Source organism: Lytechinus pictus, chromosome 6 (assembly GCF_037042905.1).
Source record: "Lytechinus pictus isolate F3 Inbred chromosome 6, Lp3.0, whole genome shotgun sequence".
Taxonomy (NCBI): domain Eukaryota; kingdom Metazoa; phylum Echinodermata; class Echinoidea; order Temnopleuroida; family Toxopneustidae; genus Lytechinus; species Lytechinus pictus.
Genome location: NC_087250.1, coordinates 634,567 through 654,330, shown reverse-complemented (window position 1 = coordinate 654,330; position 19,764 = coordinate 634,567). Strand labels below are relative to the sequence as shown.

At 33.5% G+C, this 19,764-nt stretch overlaps 1 protein-coding gene across 1 annotated transcript in view; it reads left to right on the top strand.

Annotated features, from left to right (window-relative positions):
• Positions 1-16,879, top strand: part of LOC129263622 (2-hydroxyacyl-CoA lyase 2-like) — a 28,174-nt gene extending 11,295 nt beyond the window's left edge. Inside the window, exons 6-13 of the mRNA XM_064100607.1 lie at positions 792-892; positions 1,610-1,719; positions 2,892-3,015; positions 3,362-3,456; positions 4,318-4,472; positions 6,118-6,255; positions 7,335-7,608; positions 13,210-16,879. Of these exons, the coding sequence (XP_063956677.1) occupies positions 792-892; positions 1,610-1,719; positions 2,892-3,015; positions 3,362-3,456; positions 4,318-4,472; positions 6,118-6,255; positions 7,335-7,608; positions 13,210-13,395 (1,183 nt within the window). The 3' untranslated portion in view covers positions 13,396-16,879. The remainder of the gene's footprint in view (positions 1-791; positions 893-1,609; positions 1,720-2,891; positions 3,016-3,361; positions 3,457-4,317; positions 4,473-6,117; positions 6,256-7,334; positions 7,609-13,209) is intronic.
• The last annotated feature ends 2,885 nt before the right edge of the window (positions 16,880-19,764 follow it).

Here is a 19,764-nt window from a genome sequence, read left to right as displayed (position 1 = left end):
CAGTCTCAGTTTAAGGCTTGGTTAATAACATTGTAAACTGGTAAGTTACTCATTATCAGTCTCAGTTTAAGGCTTGGTTAATAACATTGTAAACTGGTAAGTTACTCATTATCAGTCTCAGTTTGAGGCTTGGTCAATAAACATTGTAAACTGGTACATGTAAGTTACTCATTATAAGGCTTGGTTAATATAACATTGTAAACTGGTAAGTTACTAATTATCAGTCTCAGTTTAAGACTTGGTTAATATAACATTGTTAACTGTAAGTTACTCATCAGTCTCAGTTTAAGACTTTGTTAATAACATTGTAAACTGGTAAGTTACTCATAATATCAATCTCAGTTTAAGGCTTGGTTAATAACATTGTAAACTGGTAAGTTACTCATTATCAATCTCAGTTTAAGACTTGGTTAATAACATTGTAAACTGGTAAGTTACTCATTATCAGTCTCAGTTTAAGACTTGGTTAATAACATTGTAAACTGGTAAGTTACTCATAATATCAATCTCAGTTTAAGACTTGGTTAATATAACATTGTAAACTGGTAAGTTACTCATTATCAGTCTCAGTTTAAAGCTTGAGTCAAGCTGGTTTTATCTCACCTTACATGTATATTGGTGGAATAAATAGTAATAATAATAATATAAGTATCACATCAGAGCGGCTTTGTCTAAATGCCAAATATGTTATGAAATGCTGAGAATGTTGGCAACCATAATATATTCACCATGTTAACGTGCTCGCAAGTGAAATGCTTTAATTTTTACCATGACTAGTTCTTTTTCTTTAGGTACATCATGACATTTGTTAATAATATCTTTGCTGGAGCCTTTGACAAACGAGACCCCTCCCCCTTGCCTGTAAATCAGCCTCTAGCCACACCCCTTCAAGGTAAGTAGATAACTAAAGAACTATTTGAGGGCTCCACTTCAAACTTGGCCCATGTATTTATAAGGAAGTGAAGATGATTTCATAAGATTTTGGTTTCTTTTTATCAAAGGTCGTATGTCACAAGGTCATTACATACAATGTACACTGAAATAACTTTGAGACTAAGGGATCAACTGGAAAATTTAGTTATGTATGGACTTTGATACAAATAGATTTTGGGGGTCATTTGGTCAAGGGTCACAGAGGTCATGTATACCTGAAAATATTACGTTATTACAAAATAATACAAATATGATTTATAGGGAGCTTTATACGGGTGTTTCAAGGCGCACAGGTCAGCTGACTTAAGTACACAATGAATCAATAAAACAACAAAAGCAAAAAAACAAACATACCAACAAACCATCAGACAAACTGAGCAAGTTCGTTGAAAAATGGTTTGATGGTTCAAATTCAAACTTGGTTGAGTCACAAGGCCATATAGGCTTTTAGTTGTGTAATTTATTCTTCATCTGGCAATGGGAGGAGATTTTTTTACTGCATGCAGTTGCAAATCCATCTAGTTATTTTTGTTTCTACTGTAATGTGGTTGGTCCAGACATGGTTTTCGTCAGAATATTATGCTTTGAAGTGGGATGAATCTGTCTTTCCTTGAATAGCTGGCTTGTCTAACATGATTAAATGATCCTTTCTTTCTATGTTTTTCTTTGTATATAGTTCAACAGGGTATTGAGATTATTAGCAGAGCAAAGAAACCTGTTATATTACTTGGTAGTCAATCAACACTACCACCTTTACCTGCAGACAAGCTTAGGGCAGCTTTAGAGGTGAGAGTCACTGTGTTACCTATTTTGAGGCATTATGGGCTGATTGGTGGCTTTCTCCTTCCACTCTCTAATGATCTCGGTCATCTTCTGCACACAATAATTTACCACATAAACTTCAAACATGTATTATTATGAATAAAGCATGCACATTTATTTGTGAGAAACATGTGACATATTGACCATCCACCTTTATCCATAGATTGTCACCAATGAAAATTGGCATCATATCCCTCCTGTAGAATATTGAGCGAAAGATTGAAAAGGGTGGGGCTTTCGTGCAATATTTTACATTATCATCTATATAGAGTGTTTTAGCGATGCATTGAAAATGCACTTTTGGTCTGCATCAATTGTCTGTGCGTTAAAGGACGGTATCCCTAAAAAGGACCGAAATCCGACGAATATCCCATAGGCCCCTGTTCAAACTTTGCTATCGACTATGAAAGCTTACTCAACAGTTTATGGGCGTGCGTGAAATATACAACGCGTACAATGAAAGCAATGCGATGCGCAGCATAGAGCACAACTGCCCTCAATGAAGTGCAAGTCTCATGTCAACCAAATATGATCCCAAGTATGAAGTGAAAATGGCATAATGTGATAAGTGATATGACTCGTTAAATCAAATTGCTCCCTCTTTAAAAATTTTTTTTGGGGGGATAGATGAAAATAATGATATTGGATGGCTTTATTTCATGAAATACCAGAAATATTGCACTCGTTAGGGCCAATATTCCACTCATCTGCGATTCATAGAATATTTTCCAGAACTCTTGGAATATTTTTTGGTATTCCATTCTGAGCCATCCAATACAATATAAATGCATGAGAACATGGCTGTGTTTCATTTTGTTTTCTTTGAACCCTTTCCATGTATGAGGAAAATAAAGAGAATCTTCATTTTCCTCATACATGGAACGATGTCTTATTAATTCAGTCATGACTAATCTCAAGATTGTATCCTCAATTGTACTCATAAGAGTTGCTAAAACTAAATTTATATTGACTAGTAATACTTGCACTCTAATTCTGATTTCATGTGGGATATAATGCATCACTTGTTCATAGGAGGGGTTTTACAGTGCATTAATCATTGAGATTGTTAAATAGTTGTCTGTTGGCTTATCTTGTCAGACTTATCTTGTGAAATGCTTTCTGTTGCCTCTATGTAGGCCATTGGTATCCCATGTTTCTTAGCTGGTATGGCCAGGGGCATGCTGGGAAGGAATAGTCCGCTTCACATTCGACAACGTAGAAAGGACGCCCTCAAGGAGGCGGATGTTGTTATCTTGGCCGGTTAGTAATATTACCAAATTTAAAAGCTGAGTTTAGGGTTGAAGTTGGTATACTCCTGAATTATAAACATTGAGTTGGGTTCTTTTGGGGGTGGGGGGGGGATGGTGATATACTCTCCAAGTGTCAATAAACCTTTAATTAGTATTTGGTTTGAAAAAGCTATGATTTTGAATAAATCAGTGTTTGGAAAGTGGGATAAAGCCAGGGTAATACTGTTGCATAATTGTAGAGTGCTTAAGAGACTTCAGTAACTTTTAAGTACTTTATACGCAAAGTATTTATATGTGTTGTTATTTTTATTGATAATTACAATTTTTTATGAAATCTTTTCTTTTTTTCTTTGAAGGATCTGTGTGTGATTTCCGTCTGAATTACGGCCGATCATTAAGCAGGAAATCAAAGGTCATTGCTGTCAATCGTAACAAGGAACAACTTTACAAGGTTTCTCCCTTTCCTTTCTTCATTTGTATTAGATTGATGTCCCGCTACTAATCACACATATTTACTTTCCAAACATGGTGCAGTGCAAATACATAGTCTGTTGTTTAATAGTGTGATGTCAATATAATGCTGGTAAAAATAATTTGAACTTGATTCAAATGGATTACTATAATGGTAGGAGACTTTCCTTATTAATACACATCCCTATCCCGATCAGACATCTGAGCTATATTTCCTAGTTTTCATGAATATTTTTAATAAGTGGGGTATAATATTTTTACTTTGCTTGGTCTATACAGACTCTGCATACAGAGACATTGCTCAATCATACCTTTGTACTTCCTTCACTCTTGCATCTGGACATATGAATACCCATACAAATAGATACGTGTCATTATTATTCCATTCACCAACAATCTATGACATACATGTTATAGCAGCCTATTCTTTAAGGATATCTCCATTTTCATGTACATGTATTTGCCTGATTTTGATTAATAATAATAATAATGGAATATTTACCCAGGGTAGCCACTTCAGTTCCGAAAACTGTTCTCCCAGCGGGCACTGCTAGTATTATTACCCGGCTAAGCTAGGCCACCGATTCAGGTGCACACAGCTTTTTGAGGAATTATTTCCTGCCGGTACCCATTTACCTCACCTGGGTTGAGTGCAGACAGTGTGGATTATAATAAAATGATTGATTGACTCGCTTTGTGAACATTAAATACATTCCCCTTGCCTAAAGACCTGTGCCAATATGATTCTGTTGTGGGATATTTATTTTATGTTCCCTGAAGGCCAGTCAATATTATTATTGTTTGGCCAAGCTGATGTAATAACGGTATATTTCTCTTCTAGAATACTGATCTATTTTGGAAGCCTACACTAGCCATCCAGGGTGATCCAGCCAGTTATTTAGTTGAGATTCAGAAAGGTCTAGGTTCATATACATGCAATGAAGATTGGATTCAAACACTCAGAGATCGTGACCAAGAAAAAGAAACAGCTAATCTGTAAGTATGCTTTCCATATTCAGATTCTAAAAACAGTATCTAAACTTTGTATTTTGAAGTGCACCGAAATAAGTGTACACTGGTTAAGTGTTTAACTTAAGCTATTTGATATACAGTATGCACACATGATTAATAAGTAGGGGTTTTAAACTTCTATACAGCAGGGATTAGGGGAGCATTTCATAAAAGGATTTACTAAATGTTCATTTGACAGTTACCATAGTAACAGTAAGACACCTTGGCTCCTTAGCTAATGTAAATCAAGGTAAGATGTAAGACAATGAATATTCATGAAATGTTGTCTGGGCTTACTCACTACTCAAGCTGGTAACAATAGTATATCTTACACCTTTGTTTCATCAAGAGGCAGCTTTATCTACAATGTTTCTATCATTCAATGGTTGATCCAGGTGGGGGTGGGAGAGGGGGGCAGGGATAGGACGCACAACCCGCTTTATTTTAATATGCGCCCCCTTTATTAACTATTTGCCGATGCTCCCTTTCTATTCCCAAATCATGGACTTGCTACTAATATTATCCAATGATCATCAAGTTGAGTTCATTTGTAAATCTGCCCGATATTCTTTTTGTATTTATAGTAAAGTGTATTAACTCAATAATAATCCTTCAGTGTTAACTATGTTAGCTTCCTCAGTATTAAGCTGGAAGAGAGGCTGCTATAAATGATACCTGAGTGCGCCTGAAATGATTGTATGCTGTAAGATTGAAAAGAATGCTCCGGGCCGAAGATATTTATATCTAAATAAATTGATTCAGTTCTAGGCATGTCTTAATGAATATTCATTAGGTGGGCTGATGATGTCATATCCCCACTTTCCTTTTTCTTTTGTTACTACATGAAATCATAATATCTTAATTTTTTTCATACATGTGTAAATGATGTGTCTCCATTATGATGAAATAATTTGCAGCAAGAAATAACTAATGCACTTAATCAGTTGTCACCCCAATTGTTTTAGTTCTTGGTAGAGAAAATTTGAATAAACCTAATTTCATATAATACAATACAAAAGAACAAGTGGGGATATGACATCATCAGCAAATCTAATGAATATTCATAAAGACATGCCTAGAACTGTTTCACCGGAATAATGCAAATCTTTAAAATTCAGTAACTTTGTTATTTGTTATCCGATTTTAATCAAGTTTTCAGCATTTTGCTTTGTGAATTTTACTCTGTTTATTGAGATACAAATGTCTTCAGCCCGGAGCATCCCTTTTAAGAAAGCACACACTGTGCAATGCAATAAGCACTAAGATCTGATTGCAACAAGTTATCACTGGTCTAGTTGCAATCGGATCTTAGGTCAGTCAGGTCACATAGTATGCGCTGGTCAGAAATAAGATCTATTTTGATGTCTTGCATAAGTATTATTCACAAGCAAACATAGAGGGCGGTACACAAATGGTTAACACATACTAAAGCTATTAGGTTTTGAATGTTGGGAGTCGGGACATGAATAATAATTCTGTGCAGTGAATCTTTGCATATTCTTCCAAAACAAACTGAAAAAAAAAGGATGGAAAAATCAACAATTATTGTGTTTTAAATCTTTTGCACTGCTGATGGTTCTCAGTTACATTAATCTCAACCAACTCAAACCTCAACAATTTTATTTTGTAGAACGAAGGCATCGGAGAAAGCAGATAGATATCTGAATCCTCTAAATGTCTTATACCAGGTTGAAGATGTAATGGAAGATAATAGTATAATTGTAGCAGACGGTGGAGACTTTGTTGGAAGTGCTGCTTATATACTAAGGTTAGTAAGGGAATGAGATTATTGGCATGATGACGGTGTGTTGAAAGAACAAGAAATATGATATTTATTTTGATAATAATAACGACGATGATGATGATGTCAGTGGTGAGTGATGAAAAAGTTAAGGCAATACTGCTGATGCTTCAGTACTACATTATTATTAATTGGTGTTGTTCAGCAATATTTTATTATGATGCTGTTGATATTTATTTCACATTTTTGATAAATTATTCAGTGTATCCATTTCATATTTGCTAGAAATTTTTAATCTTAATTTGAATTTATAACTAAATCTCACTGTCAAGTGCATCACATGTAAAAAAAAATTGGTAATTGGAGCTAACACAACAAAAAATTTTAACCAAGAAAAGCCCTAAATAAATAGTCTTTTATCCTAGTTTATAACAATTGTATACAATTTTCTGTAAAAGCTGACATTGAAATTCTATTCAAATTGGCCATAGTACTAAAGACTATTGGAAGCCCAAAGAAATATTGGAAAGCTATGCAGATGAAAAATATAACATGGCAAGTTTCATTTATTTTTACTGCTTACCAGATGAATATTTGTGCATTGTATGTGAAAAGAGTTTAGATTACAATTCTTTGGTAAGACCAGTGTGTTGGCTCCAATGGTAGGGCATCCATCTCTCAACCGGGAGGTCGGAAGTTCAAACCTTGGCCGTGTCAGACCAAAAGATGTTTAAAGTTGCGAGTTGCTGCTACCCTATTTGGTGCCCAACGATTTGAGGGATAGAGCTACGTCAATCTGGCACTGCCGGGCCCACGATCGATTGGGCAAAGTAAATTTTCGGGGGATGTCTATGTCTGGTTTGTTAATATGAACAATAAAAAAAATGGATGAGATGGTGCCGTAGTTCACTGGCTGATGAGTGATGCTCATTTTCAATGTCAGTGAAAATGAATGTTTGTACAGCAGAAATTCAGCTGGTAAGCTGTGAAAAATGAGTGAATTGGCAAAGTGAGTAGTTGTTATATCTTGTACCTTGATATTATTTTTCTATTTTTAGCATATAATCCATCAATTTACTTGGTGTATAACTGGTTTTCTTACACAGACCAAGAGGTCCTCTAAAGTGGCTAGATCCTGGTGCCTTTGGGACTCTTGGTGTCGGTGGTGGCTTTGCTCTTGGTGCCAAACTTTGCAACCCTGATTCCAACATCTGGATTGTTTATGGTGATGGATCATTAGGTTACAGCTTGATTGAGTTTGATACGTACAGCCGTCATAACACACCTGTTATTGCAGTGATTGGCAACGATGCGTGTTGGACTCAGATCTGTAGGGAACAGGTCCCAATATTAGGATCAAGAGTCAGCTGTGATCTAGCTGTAAGTACTTTGTCTATAAAGAACTGTAGACTATATTATGTTATCACATAACAGTCAATGGAAGTTTACCTTCAAGGGATTCATTCATTGTGTACAAAATCGCTCATATCAAATGATTATATTGTATATTGTTTAGAAGCTACCCCATCCCTCAAAAATGGGAGATGATAAAGTAATTGAATCCAAACTAATTGTATGGCAATTTATGTATTAAATTATCATTTGGGATATCTTTGAATCCCAAAGGTTTTATCTTGGATCCATCATTTCCCCCCCCTAAAGTTTCCATTTATGAAAAAATATTCCTAATCTAGTCATATCAGTTTTCACTCTTTTGCAAGAAGATCATCAATATATTTTGACAAGTAGACATAATTCCTAATATCTCCCATGTGAGTAATTATTGCCTACTGTTCATAACATCACAGAACTCTTCTTCTTTTCAATGAAAAATCTTACTCTTGAAGTTCCTGAGCTTTTTGTTTTGAAATGATTTTCCTATTTGACTTGATGATGTATTGTGACATTTGCTATCCCTATTCGACTCTTGTTAAGTATAAAGAAGAATGAATTCATTGAAACCAGATGGATTCATGTAAAAGAGACAAATCGAGCAAAAGACCAAGAAAGTTATGAGCTTTTGAATATTGGGAACATTAAAGGAAACCAAAACCCAAGATGAGAAGCAATCTTATTGGAAAGAGATGGTATGTAAAGCATTAAAGGAATCCAAAACCCAAGAAGAGAAGCAATCTCATTGGAAAGAGTAAAATAAGAGGAACAATTTAAAATAAGTTTCATCAAAAATCGGTTGTGAAATAAGCAAGTTATGGATGCTTAAAAAGTCTTGTTGTACTTTCTATGGGAATCCTCAAATTGGCAAACATGCTTTAAAATGGCTGATTTTGTGGACAACTCTCCACTTGTTTTGTACACAATTTTTCAGATTTTCCCTATTATCATCTTTAAAATTGCATATTGCCTCATTCTGAGCATAAAATATGTAATGGGAAAATGTAATTCACACCACATATATCAAGGTCAGGAGGAGATGATGTGAAATATGTACATTTAAAATAAAGGGGAAAATATGTGTACAAAACAAATTGAGGGTTGTCCACAAAATCAGCCATTTTGAAGCATGTTTGCCAATTTGAGGATCCCCATAGAAAGTACAACAAGACTTTTCAAACTTCCATAACTCGCTTATTTTATAACCGATTTTGATGAAACTTGTTTTAAATTGTTCTTCTCATTTTACTCTTTCCAATAAGTTTGCTTCTCTTCTATGAGGCGCCGAATGTACCAATATTATATAGAACAATTATTTGTTATATAATCATTATTTATTAAATAATAACTATTATTTATATATAATTTACATTTTATTTGTAAATAACTACTATTATATAAAATATCATTTCTAATTATTTATATATAATTCCAAGTAATACTTCATTATTTGTAAATAATAATAGTTCGACATTCCATTATTTATAAATAATGATTATTTGTTTTTCATTATTTATAAATAATGATTATTTGTTTTTCATTATTTATAAATAATGATTATTTGTTTTTCATTATTTATAAATAATGATAATTGGTTTTTCATTATTTATAAATAATGATAATTTGTTTTTCATTATTTACAAATAATGATTATTTGTTTTTCATTATTTATAAATAATGATTATTTGTTTTTCATTATTTATAAATAATTTGTTGAGTTTTCTATTATTTATAAATAATGATTATTTGTTAAATAATGAAAACGTCTACTTCATTATTTATAAATAATTTTTTCGAGTGCACCATTATTCTCATTATTTATAAATAATCATTATTTAATGTTCGAGTTTTCCATTATTTATAAATAAAGATTATTTGTTAAATAATGAAATATCTACTTCATTATTTATAAATAATAATTTTGTTTCAATATCCCATTAATCATTATTTATAAACAATTTTTACAGTTTGCCATTATATACAAATAATCATTATTTATATACAAATAACCATTATTTATTAAATAATGCCATTATTTATTAAATAATGCCATTATTTATTAAATAATGCCATTATTTATTAAATAATGGAAAACTCGCTATAACATGCAAATGTGGGACCGCCCATGATATGAATATTCATGATGCGATTTCCTTTTTCGTGATTTTTCTTCACAAATTTTTGTCCATTTCCTCTTCATAATGACATTTCTTGAAGCAATTTTCTAGGGATATGGTCTGATTGTAATATTCTTCATTTTCTATATAACTTCGTCTTCGTAGAAATATCAAAAAGTGTAATTTTATACGATTTTTCCTACAGTTCACAATCCCCATAGGCGCGCGTGTACGGTAGGGACAACCGGTGAATCGACGGAGTGCTCTTCATCGAAATACTACGTTGGTTGGTCCCCGGAAGTGGCGGGCGGAATTTAGCCCGAATCCTCGATGGAAGTCGATCAAGTGCATATGAGCTGAGAGAGTGAAATATCAGTGTACTTGTACAGGCCCTTCTACTTTTTATAAATATTTCTTGTTGCTTTTTTTGTTAAGTTAATTTTTCCTGGTGTAGAGATAAGTTTCAGTTCTAATAATGCACTTCAAATACATTTTGGAGTGTCTGTTTGAGGCGTTTGGGGCGATTTCACCCTGGCCCCAAAATGCTCGCAACGACAATACGGGGGCATGATGACCCCTAAATTTTAAAAAACTTATTTTTCTATTGAAAATTATCACAAAATTCACCAAAAGTGTGCACGAAAGCCTTCGTATTTCACTTTTAAAACTCCAAAAGTGCCCAAATGACAAGCTTGGTCGCTTCGCTGTGTCGCTTTCAACTTGAGAACGTTTACGCGTCTGCTTCGATATATCCCCCCCCCCCTCCTCCGAAAGAAATTCTGTATACGGCCATGCTCTAAAGAGCCTGGCACATTGATTTATGTATACTTTCATTTTCATTATTTTTATCTCATTATCAACATGGCCTTACGCATAATTTTTTCCAGGGGGGCCGGGGCCGGAGCATGACGCGCGTAAACTTTCTCATAAAAATCTTGAAAAAGCGAAGCGACCAAGCTTGTCATTTGAGCTTGGTCGCGTCGCTGTCTCGCTTTCAAGATTTTTTTGAGAAACTTTACGCGTGTCCTAGCTGCTCCCCCCCCCCCCCCCCCCCCCCGGTAAAAATTCTGTGTAAGGCCATGATGATAATGTGATAAAAATAATGAAAATGAAAAGTACATATAAATCAATGTGCCATATGCTCTTTTGAGCATGGCCGTTCACAAAATTTTTTTCGGGGGGTGGGGGCAGACACGCGTAAACGTTCTCAATTAAGTTGAAAGCGAGACAGCGAAGCGACTAAGCTTGTCATTTTGGCTTGGTCCCGTGGCTGTCTCGCTTTCAAGATTTTTTTGAGAAAGTTTACGCGCGTCATGCTCCGGCCCCGGCCCCCCTGGAAAAAATTATGCGTAAGGCCATGTTGATAATGAGATAAAAATAATGAAAATGAAAGTATACATAAATCAATGTGCCAGGCTCTTTAGAGAATGGCCGTATACAGAATTTCTTTCGGAGGAGGGGGGGGGGGATATATCGAAGCAGACGCGTAAACGTTCTCAAGTTGAAAGCGACACAGCGAAGCGACCAAGCTTGTCATTTGGGCACTTTTTGGAGTTTTAAAAGTGAAATACGAAGGCTTTCGTGCACACTTTTGGTGAATTTTGTGATAATTTTCAATAGAAAAATAAGTTTTTTAAAATTTAGGGGTCATCATGCCCCCGTATTGTCGTTGCGAGCATTTTGGGGCCAGGGTGAAATCGCCCCAAACGCCTCAAACAGACACTCCAAAATGTATTTGAAGTGCATTATTAGAACTGAAACTTATCTCTACACCAGGAAAAATTAACTTAACAAAAAAAGCAACAAGAAATATTTATAAAAAGTAGAAGGGCCTGTACAAGTACACTGATATTTCACTCTCTCAGCTCATATGCACTTGATCGACTTCCATCGAGGATTCGGGCTAAATTCCGCCCGCCACTTCCGGGGACCAACCAACGTAGTATTTCGATGAAGAGCACTCCGTCGATTCACCGGTTGTCCCTACCGTACACGCGCGCCTATGGGGATTGTGAACTGTAGGAAAAATCGTATAAAATTACACTTTTTGATATTTCTACGAAGACGAAGTTATATAGAAAATGAAGAATATTACAATCAGACCATATCCCTAGAAAATTGCTTCAAGAAATGTCATTATGAAGAGGAAATGGACAAAAATTTGTGAAGAAAAATCACGAAAAAGGAAATCGCATCATGAATATTCATATCATGGGCGGTCCCACATTTGCATGTTATAGCGAGTTTTCCATTATTTAATAAATAATGGCATTATTTAATAAATAATGGCATTATTTAATAAATAATGGCATTATTTAATAAATAATGGCATTATTTAATAAATAATGGTTATTTGTATATAAATAATGATTATTTGTATATAATGGCAAACTGTAAAAATTGTTTATAAATAATGATTAATGGGATATTGAAACAAAATTATTATTTATAAATAATGAAGTAGATATTTCATTATTTAACAAATAATCTTTATTTATAAATAATGGAAAACTCGAACATTAAATAATGATTATTTATAAATAATGAGAATAATGGTGCACTCGAAAAAATTATTTATAAATAATGAAGTAGACGTTTTCATTATTTAACAAATAATCATTATTTATAAATAATAGAAAACTCAACAAATTATTTATAAATAATGAAAAACAAATAATCATTATTTATAAATAATGAAAAACAAATAATCATTATTTGTAAATAATGAAAAACAAATAATCATTATTTATAAATAATGAAAAACCAATTATCATTATTTATAAATAATGAAAAACAAATAATCATTATTTATAAATAATGAAAAACAAATAATCATTATTTATAAATAATGAAAAACAAATAATCATTATTTATAAATAATGGAATGTCGAACTATTATTATTTACAAATAATGAAGTATTACTTGGAATTATATATAAATAATTAGAAATGATATTTTATATAATAGTAGTTATTTACAAATAAAATGTAAATTATATATAAATAATAGTTATTATTTAATAAATAATGATTATATAACAAATAATTGTTCTATATAATATTGGTACATTCGGCGCCTCATACTCTTCTTGGGTTTTGGATTCCTTTAATGCTTTACATACCATCCCATTAGCAATGCCACCAACATCTCTGATGCCACACATGTACATTTTCCCAATTACCCTTATTAGTACTTATTTCGTTTCAGTTGTCTCTTTTATCTAGTCTCTATTGCAAGATCTTCTTTTATGAGATGACATGAGTCTAAACGGGAGAGTTGTACATGTGTGACATCACAAATCTTATTTGCATTGCCAATATGAGGATTGCCATAGCACATCCAAATGTGTGTCCAATTTTACTAAAACTTTAGATTATCATATTCTTTCATTATTATGTTTTCACACAAGCTAACTTGTTCCATATGATTTATTATTTCTTAACTCTTAAAAAAAAATCATTTTCCCGACAGTTCTGTGACTATGACAAGGCGGTTGAAGGAATTGGTGGAGTAGGTATCAAGTTAACAAATGAATCTAAAGATGAGATACATCAGAAGCTGATTGAAGCTCAGGAGATCAGTAAGAAAGGCAAGCCAGTCCTCATCAACTGCCTCATTGGTAAAACAGACTTCAGAAATGGATCTATATCGGTCTAATCAGCCTACGGTCACAACTAGATGTCTTTGCGAATTGAATCTCAGCATATCTCTTTCATCTATACATTTAATGTGTAGGTTTCTTCTGTACACCCTGAATTAGCATGGTCCATTTTATCTTGAGGCAGTAACAACGATCGACTCCAGCTCCAGCTAAGGAGCTCAGATGAACTCCTCAATCTGCTTATAATGCGTTTGCAGTAAGAAGTACATACAGATTAAACATTCAGATGTGCATGATAAGTTCTGACAAATCCATAAGGAAACAATTTACTCCATTTTTCCTGAATGGAATCAATTTTTATGAGCAATAAACCTCCTTGCCTCACATGGAAATTCAGTCATATATTCTGTGTTCAATTAGCTGATAATGATTTGTCTTTGATGGACATACATGGCTCTGATATTTTGATAATTAAGGTGCCTCTATTCGCTAATCCTGGAATATTGAAAAGAATTTTGATAGTTTCAAACTATTTGATGTTTTGTGGAGTCAGCAATTCACCATTCCACTAAAATTTAATCTTCACTTTTAAAACCTGAGGCACTTTTGGCCCTAGATTGAGATGATGAGGTTAGGTATTGCTTGGAATATGTCTTAGGGTTAGGTTTACAAAATATATCCAGATTACTCTATAAAGGCCCAACAGGTGATACTGGACAATACTTTAGGTTCTGCAGAGTCACGCTGCTGCGTCATATTATTATCATCATATTTGGTACCCACAGGCAAAATGTGGGCAGGGTCATTGTCGCCATGATGATTGTATTTCTTTGTCAAATTTCTGTGTGAGCTCTATATATCGCAATGACGAATGACGCGGTGGGTTCGGGGATACATGTGCTCGGCTCCACGACCTGGCGAAAATCTCTAGTTTATTTATTGAATTCGAAATTGTTAATATGTCATAAATCTTGTTGGCTACACAGTCAAATTGTATCAAACGTTTTTCTGAAAGCTGACATTGAAATATCCTAGGTAAATTAGTACATGTTCATATCATGATATAAATTTATAATTTTTTTTTCTGATGGCGGCGGCATCGTTAACATTGAAATCTGAACCAAGGTTAAGTTTTTGAAATGTCATCATGACTTAGAAAGTATATGGACCTAGTTCATGAAACTTATAAATGAGAGTTATGGTGTATCAGTGAAGATCCTGCCTGAGTTTCAAGTCACATGACCAAGGTCAAAGGTCACTTAGGGTCAACAAACTTTGGCCATGTTGGGGGTATTTGTGGAATTTTCATAACTTTTAAAATTTTTTGGATATAGTTAATGAAATTTGGACATAAGAGCAACCATGTATCCCTGAATATCATGAGCGTGTTTCAGGTCACATGACCAAGATCAAAGGTCATTTAAGGTTAATTAGCTTTGGCCGTGTTGAATTGGCATCATATATTAGAAAGTTTATGGATCTAGTTCATGAAACATAGACACAATGGTAATCAAGTATGAATGATTGTTTTGCACATGTTTAGGTCATATGATCATGGTAAAAAGTCATTTTCGGTCTATGGGCATAGTATTTTTTTATCATATGAATGTTTTGTTGTGTGAATAATTATTCAATAGCTGTTTTCAAAGTCGGCACTGCTGCTATATCAAATCGCGTTATGCAGGCGAGACTGCCAGAGGCGTTCCACTTATTTTATTAATGTAGGCTTTCTTTTTTAATACATTCCATCATTAATATGAAAATATTATGTTATACAAGTCATTATGTAACATTAGCTTTATTTCACTGTCATTGTCCTATTAGAAATAATTTCTGGCACCACCAAATTGTTTTTTTTAGTTTTGCGAGAAAATTATTGTATATCGCCATGTTTCTAGTTGCAATTTTCAATCTTTGGCCCATATTGCTCTACTTTGGCAAAATTGTAATATATTTTGTGTCTACCAATATATACCATCCATATCTTGATCAGTATGTTGGTATGACAATGTGTCAAATTAGGAAAACTTAGTCAGGGCCAGTCATTTGACTGTGTTTATAAACAAGTTTTGTTAATCCTATCTTAACTGGGCTATTTCAGACCAATATATACTGGGGGGCGGTCAATTTGACCCCCCCCCCCCCTCAGATCTCGGTCGTTGATTGCGTGATCGCCGCAAAAATTTGCCCGCGCATAGAGCCGGATGTAAACGTAAGACTATAATAAAATTTTCAAAAAATTAATTGCTAATATTTTTTTATTAATTATGCAAATAAGCATATGAAATTTGCCCTAATTTTGTTTTTTTGTGTATGTTTTTGCCTTTAACTCTTTATATAGCTAGTAGAATGCTCATTTTTGGTGAACATATTGATTTTCACATTTCTAACAAAAAATCTACAAAAAATTGCCTAAAAATGATTAATTTCTTGTGTATTTTATAGTTTTTTTAATTCTTATGTATTTCTTTCTTTGTTCAAACCTTTGTTTTTTATTGTTTTTTTCGATGAACTTTGTCAGGAAACCTTTTGTGATCATCAATAACATAAGATAAATCCATCTAAACCAACAAAAGTAAAAATAATCATACATTTATGATTTTTGGTTGAAAAACACAATTTTTATTGACTTTGTACACATAATCACGTTTTTGAGCAATTTTGGGACTGACATGCACTTACAAAATATCACGTAATTTTGGAACCACGTACCCGGACATTACAAATTTGGTCTCAAAAGATGCACTAGACTTGAAAGTAAAAAGTCAGTGAGCGGCGCGGTCAAAAAATTTGCGCGGCGGCGTAGCGGAGAAATTTGTTGAGGTTTAATAAGGGTTAAATATGTCAGTCATATCTGGTCACTGTAACCTGTTAGTTTTATACATGTATTCTCTATTTGACAGATAGGATAGTTTTTACCAGTTCTTGTTTTGTTTATTTTTTGAAAGAGTAATTGGCTGGATGATGTCTGTTTTCAAAAATGGCAAGGTGTACATTTCATGTTTAGATGTATAAAAGGAAATTAAAGCACTTCAATTGATGAATATATATATATATACAGATGTGATGATCTTACTAGTTTCAAGGTTGTACATCATCCTTCACCAACGCACTCTAGACTCAGGTGAGGTACCAAGTCATTCCAGGAATAGCAGCCAGGAGTGTCATATCTAGACTTGATATTAAACCATTATTATGATCATCATTATTATATTTCTCATCATCTGGCACTCCACATTATGAGAAATTAGAAATTGCATTACGATCAATTATTGATCGCATTATGATCAATTATTGATCGCATTACGATCAATTATTGATCGCATTACGATCAATTATTGATCGCATTACAATCAATTATTGATCGCATTACAATCAATTATTGATCGCATTACGATCAATTATTGATCGCATTACGATCAATTATTGATCGCATTACGATCAATTATTGATCGCATTGCAAATCATAGTACACCTGGCAAGGTATGTATATAAAGGAAACTTATTTTCATTTACAAATAAATATATTTAGTTTATGGATTACTATACCTTTGTATTGGTTTTTGTTAAAGTGATTGGTTAACATTGGTTTGACTTTTAAAAAATCTGAGCTAGAAGGTCACACTTGTCACCTGTGTCTATGATATGTTACAAAAATGAAGCCCAGAAAAAATTGCATTAGAAAATAATTATTTAGTGCTTCAAAAATTGAAATATAAAGTTACCGAAAACACCATCTTAATTTCATCCCATACACTTTATGTGTACTATTTAGGCGTCTATAAGACGCCTATTTACAAAATCGGGGTTTGCCTTGTAGTTTTAGCTTTTCTTTCTCAATAATGGTTGTTTTCAGGGTTTATTAGTTCTAATACATGCACTTGTACACATGTTTCATCTTGGTTTGATATTTTTTTAAATCGGCTGCTCACAAAGTTAAACAATACCTTTAAGACACTGAGGCCTGTTATGGGGAGCCAAAAATTCAAAACTTCTGTCTATGTTGTATATTTCTTATGTTTACTGTTTTGTTTCCTTTTGCTTTTTCTAACAGAGAAACACTTCAAATTACTTTAGTTACCATTCCCATACAATTATGAACAATTTGAGTGTCATATGAGTTATATGTTATGTATAGTTTACATCCAGCTCTACGCTTGTGCAAATTTTTTTGCGACGATCTTTGGATTAGCGGGCAAGAGAAGGGTGATGACATCACCATCAAGGATCATACAGGTCATAATTGTCTATTGACAACAGATCAGGTGGGTGTTTCATAAAGCTGTTCGTAAGTTAAGAGCGACTTTAAGAACGACTGGTGATCCTTTCTTGTGGTAAATGGTATATTCATTGGTGATGGTTTAGCGCATAAGAAATGATGAAACCAGTCGTTCTTAAAGTCGCTCTTAAGAGCAACGAACAGCTTTATGAAACGGCCCCCAGGCATCTTATATGGCACATACACCATCATCACAAATTAAAAAAAAATATGTAACAAAACTTTTAAAAAAATCATTCATTGCAAAAAAGAAACAAATATGCAAAAAAAAAATGAACTTTTGGCACCACTTGTCTAGACTCAGGTTTCCTCTCATTGAACATTTTTGGATTGGTTTCAGATCTGTATGATAAAATAAGAATCTTTGTGTCATTTTATATTCTTTTAAGAATAGATTGTTTGTGTATATTTTTGTTTCATGTTTGCATTTTAGTCATTTTCATATGAAATTTTGTGTATTTTGATGTAAATGGAGCTTGGCTGGTAACAATATTCTTATGCAACAAGTGCTGCCAAGCAGCTAATGTGATACCTCTTTAAAGGAAAATGAAACCTTTTGGACAAGGTACCTTGTGCGAACACAGAAAAAATCAAAGAAACAGATCAACAAGAATTTGAGAAAATTGAATGTATAATAAGAAAGTTATGAGCATTTGAAGTTTTGATCATTATTGTAATTAATTTTGTATTTATAATCAGCCTCTTTTATCACATCTATTAGTAAAGTATGCATTCTTTATGTAATGAGGGCATGTAATATAGATTTTCAAAGAACACAATTATGGGTGAAAAGTTTATCTCACTATAGGAGAGAAAAGGAGACATTTTGAATAGTTGTTCACATGTGACATCACAAATCTTTGTCACATTGCCAATAAGAGGATATCTATGGCATTAGTGATGCTCATAACTTTCTCATTATTTGTCCGATTTTTCTCAAACTTTCTTTCATCTCATTCTTTTATTTTTCTGTTTCCACACAAGCCTACTCATTCCAAAGGTTTCATCCCCCTTTAACTATGTATTTTTTTACTTTGAGTTTGATTTTGTTCAACATTAGTGAGCATTAGGTCCCCGTGATTAGATCCGAGTTAAATCTCCAATGCAACTTCTGTGCCACACTTGTTTGGCAAATAATGTTGATATGATTTCATCACTAAACCTATAGGGAGGATCCAGGGATGTCTCCCTGTTTAATGTTTTGTTTGTGGTATGAAGGAGACTTTTTTTTTTTACTGAATAATGGAAAATAAAATAGCAACAAGATATTGGCTATTAAGATTTTTTTATTTCTTGTGATGAATTGTGATGGTGGTGATGGTGATGATGATGGTGGTGATGGTGGTGGTGGTGGTGTTGATGGTGATGATATAGTGATGATGATTATGATGTTGCTTATAATGGTTTTGATAGTGATGATAATGATCATGGTGATGGTAACGATGGTGGTGGTGTTGATGGTGATGATATAGTGATGATGATTATGATGTTGCTTATAATGGTTTTGATAGTGATAATGGTGAACATGGGCTGAAAGTTCTCATATTGGAGTTGGACTCAGTTAAGTTTCCATTGTTCGTATACACAGTGCGGATCCAGCTTGCTAATGAGGGGGGGGGGGTGAAAAAATAGTTTCGCTTATTTTTCACAAAACAGTTCAGTGCATAACTCAGCGATATGCAAATCAGAAGAGTCGATGATGTCCATCACTCACTATTTCTTTTGTTTTTTATTCAGGTTTGAATAATACAATATTTCAATTTTTATAGAGATTTGACAATAAGGACCAACTTAACTTAACCATAAACTGCTAAAATAATGGTAATTCCACATGTTCAGGGAGAAATAAAACTTGTTTCACTTGACAAGGAGGAGAAATTAAATTAGAATATTTCATTTGATAAAATACAAAAGAAATAGTGAGTGGTTGATGTCATCAGTCTGCCAATTTGCATACCGACAAGGATGTGCATTGTGAAATTAAGCGAAACTTTAAAATATAACTTTCTTATTTTACATCCGATTTTGATGAAATTTTCAGTGTTTTGCTTGTTGGATTGATCCTTTTTTTCAAATCAACTTTTTGTTGGGGAGGACTTGTCCTTAAGGGTATAGGGTTTCACACGCCAATACATTTTCAGAATAG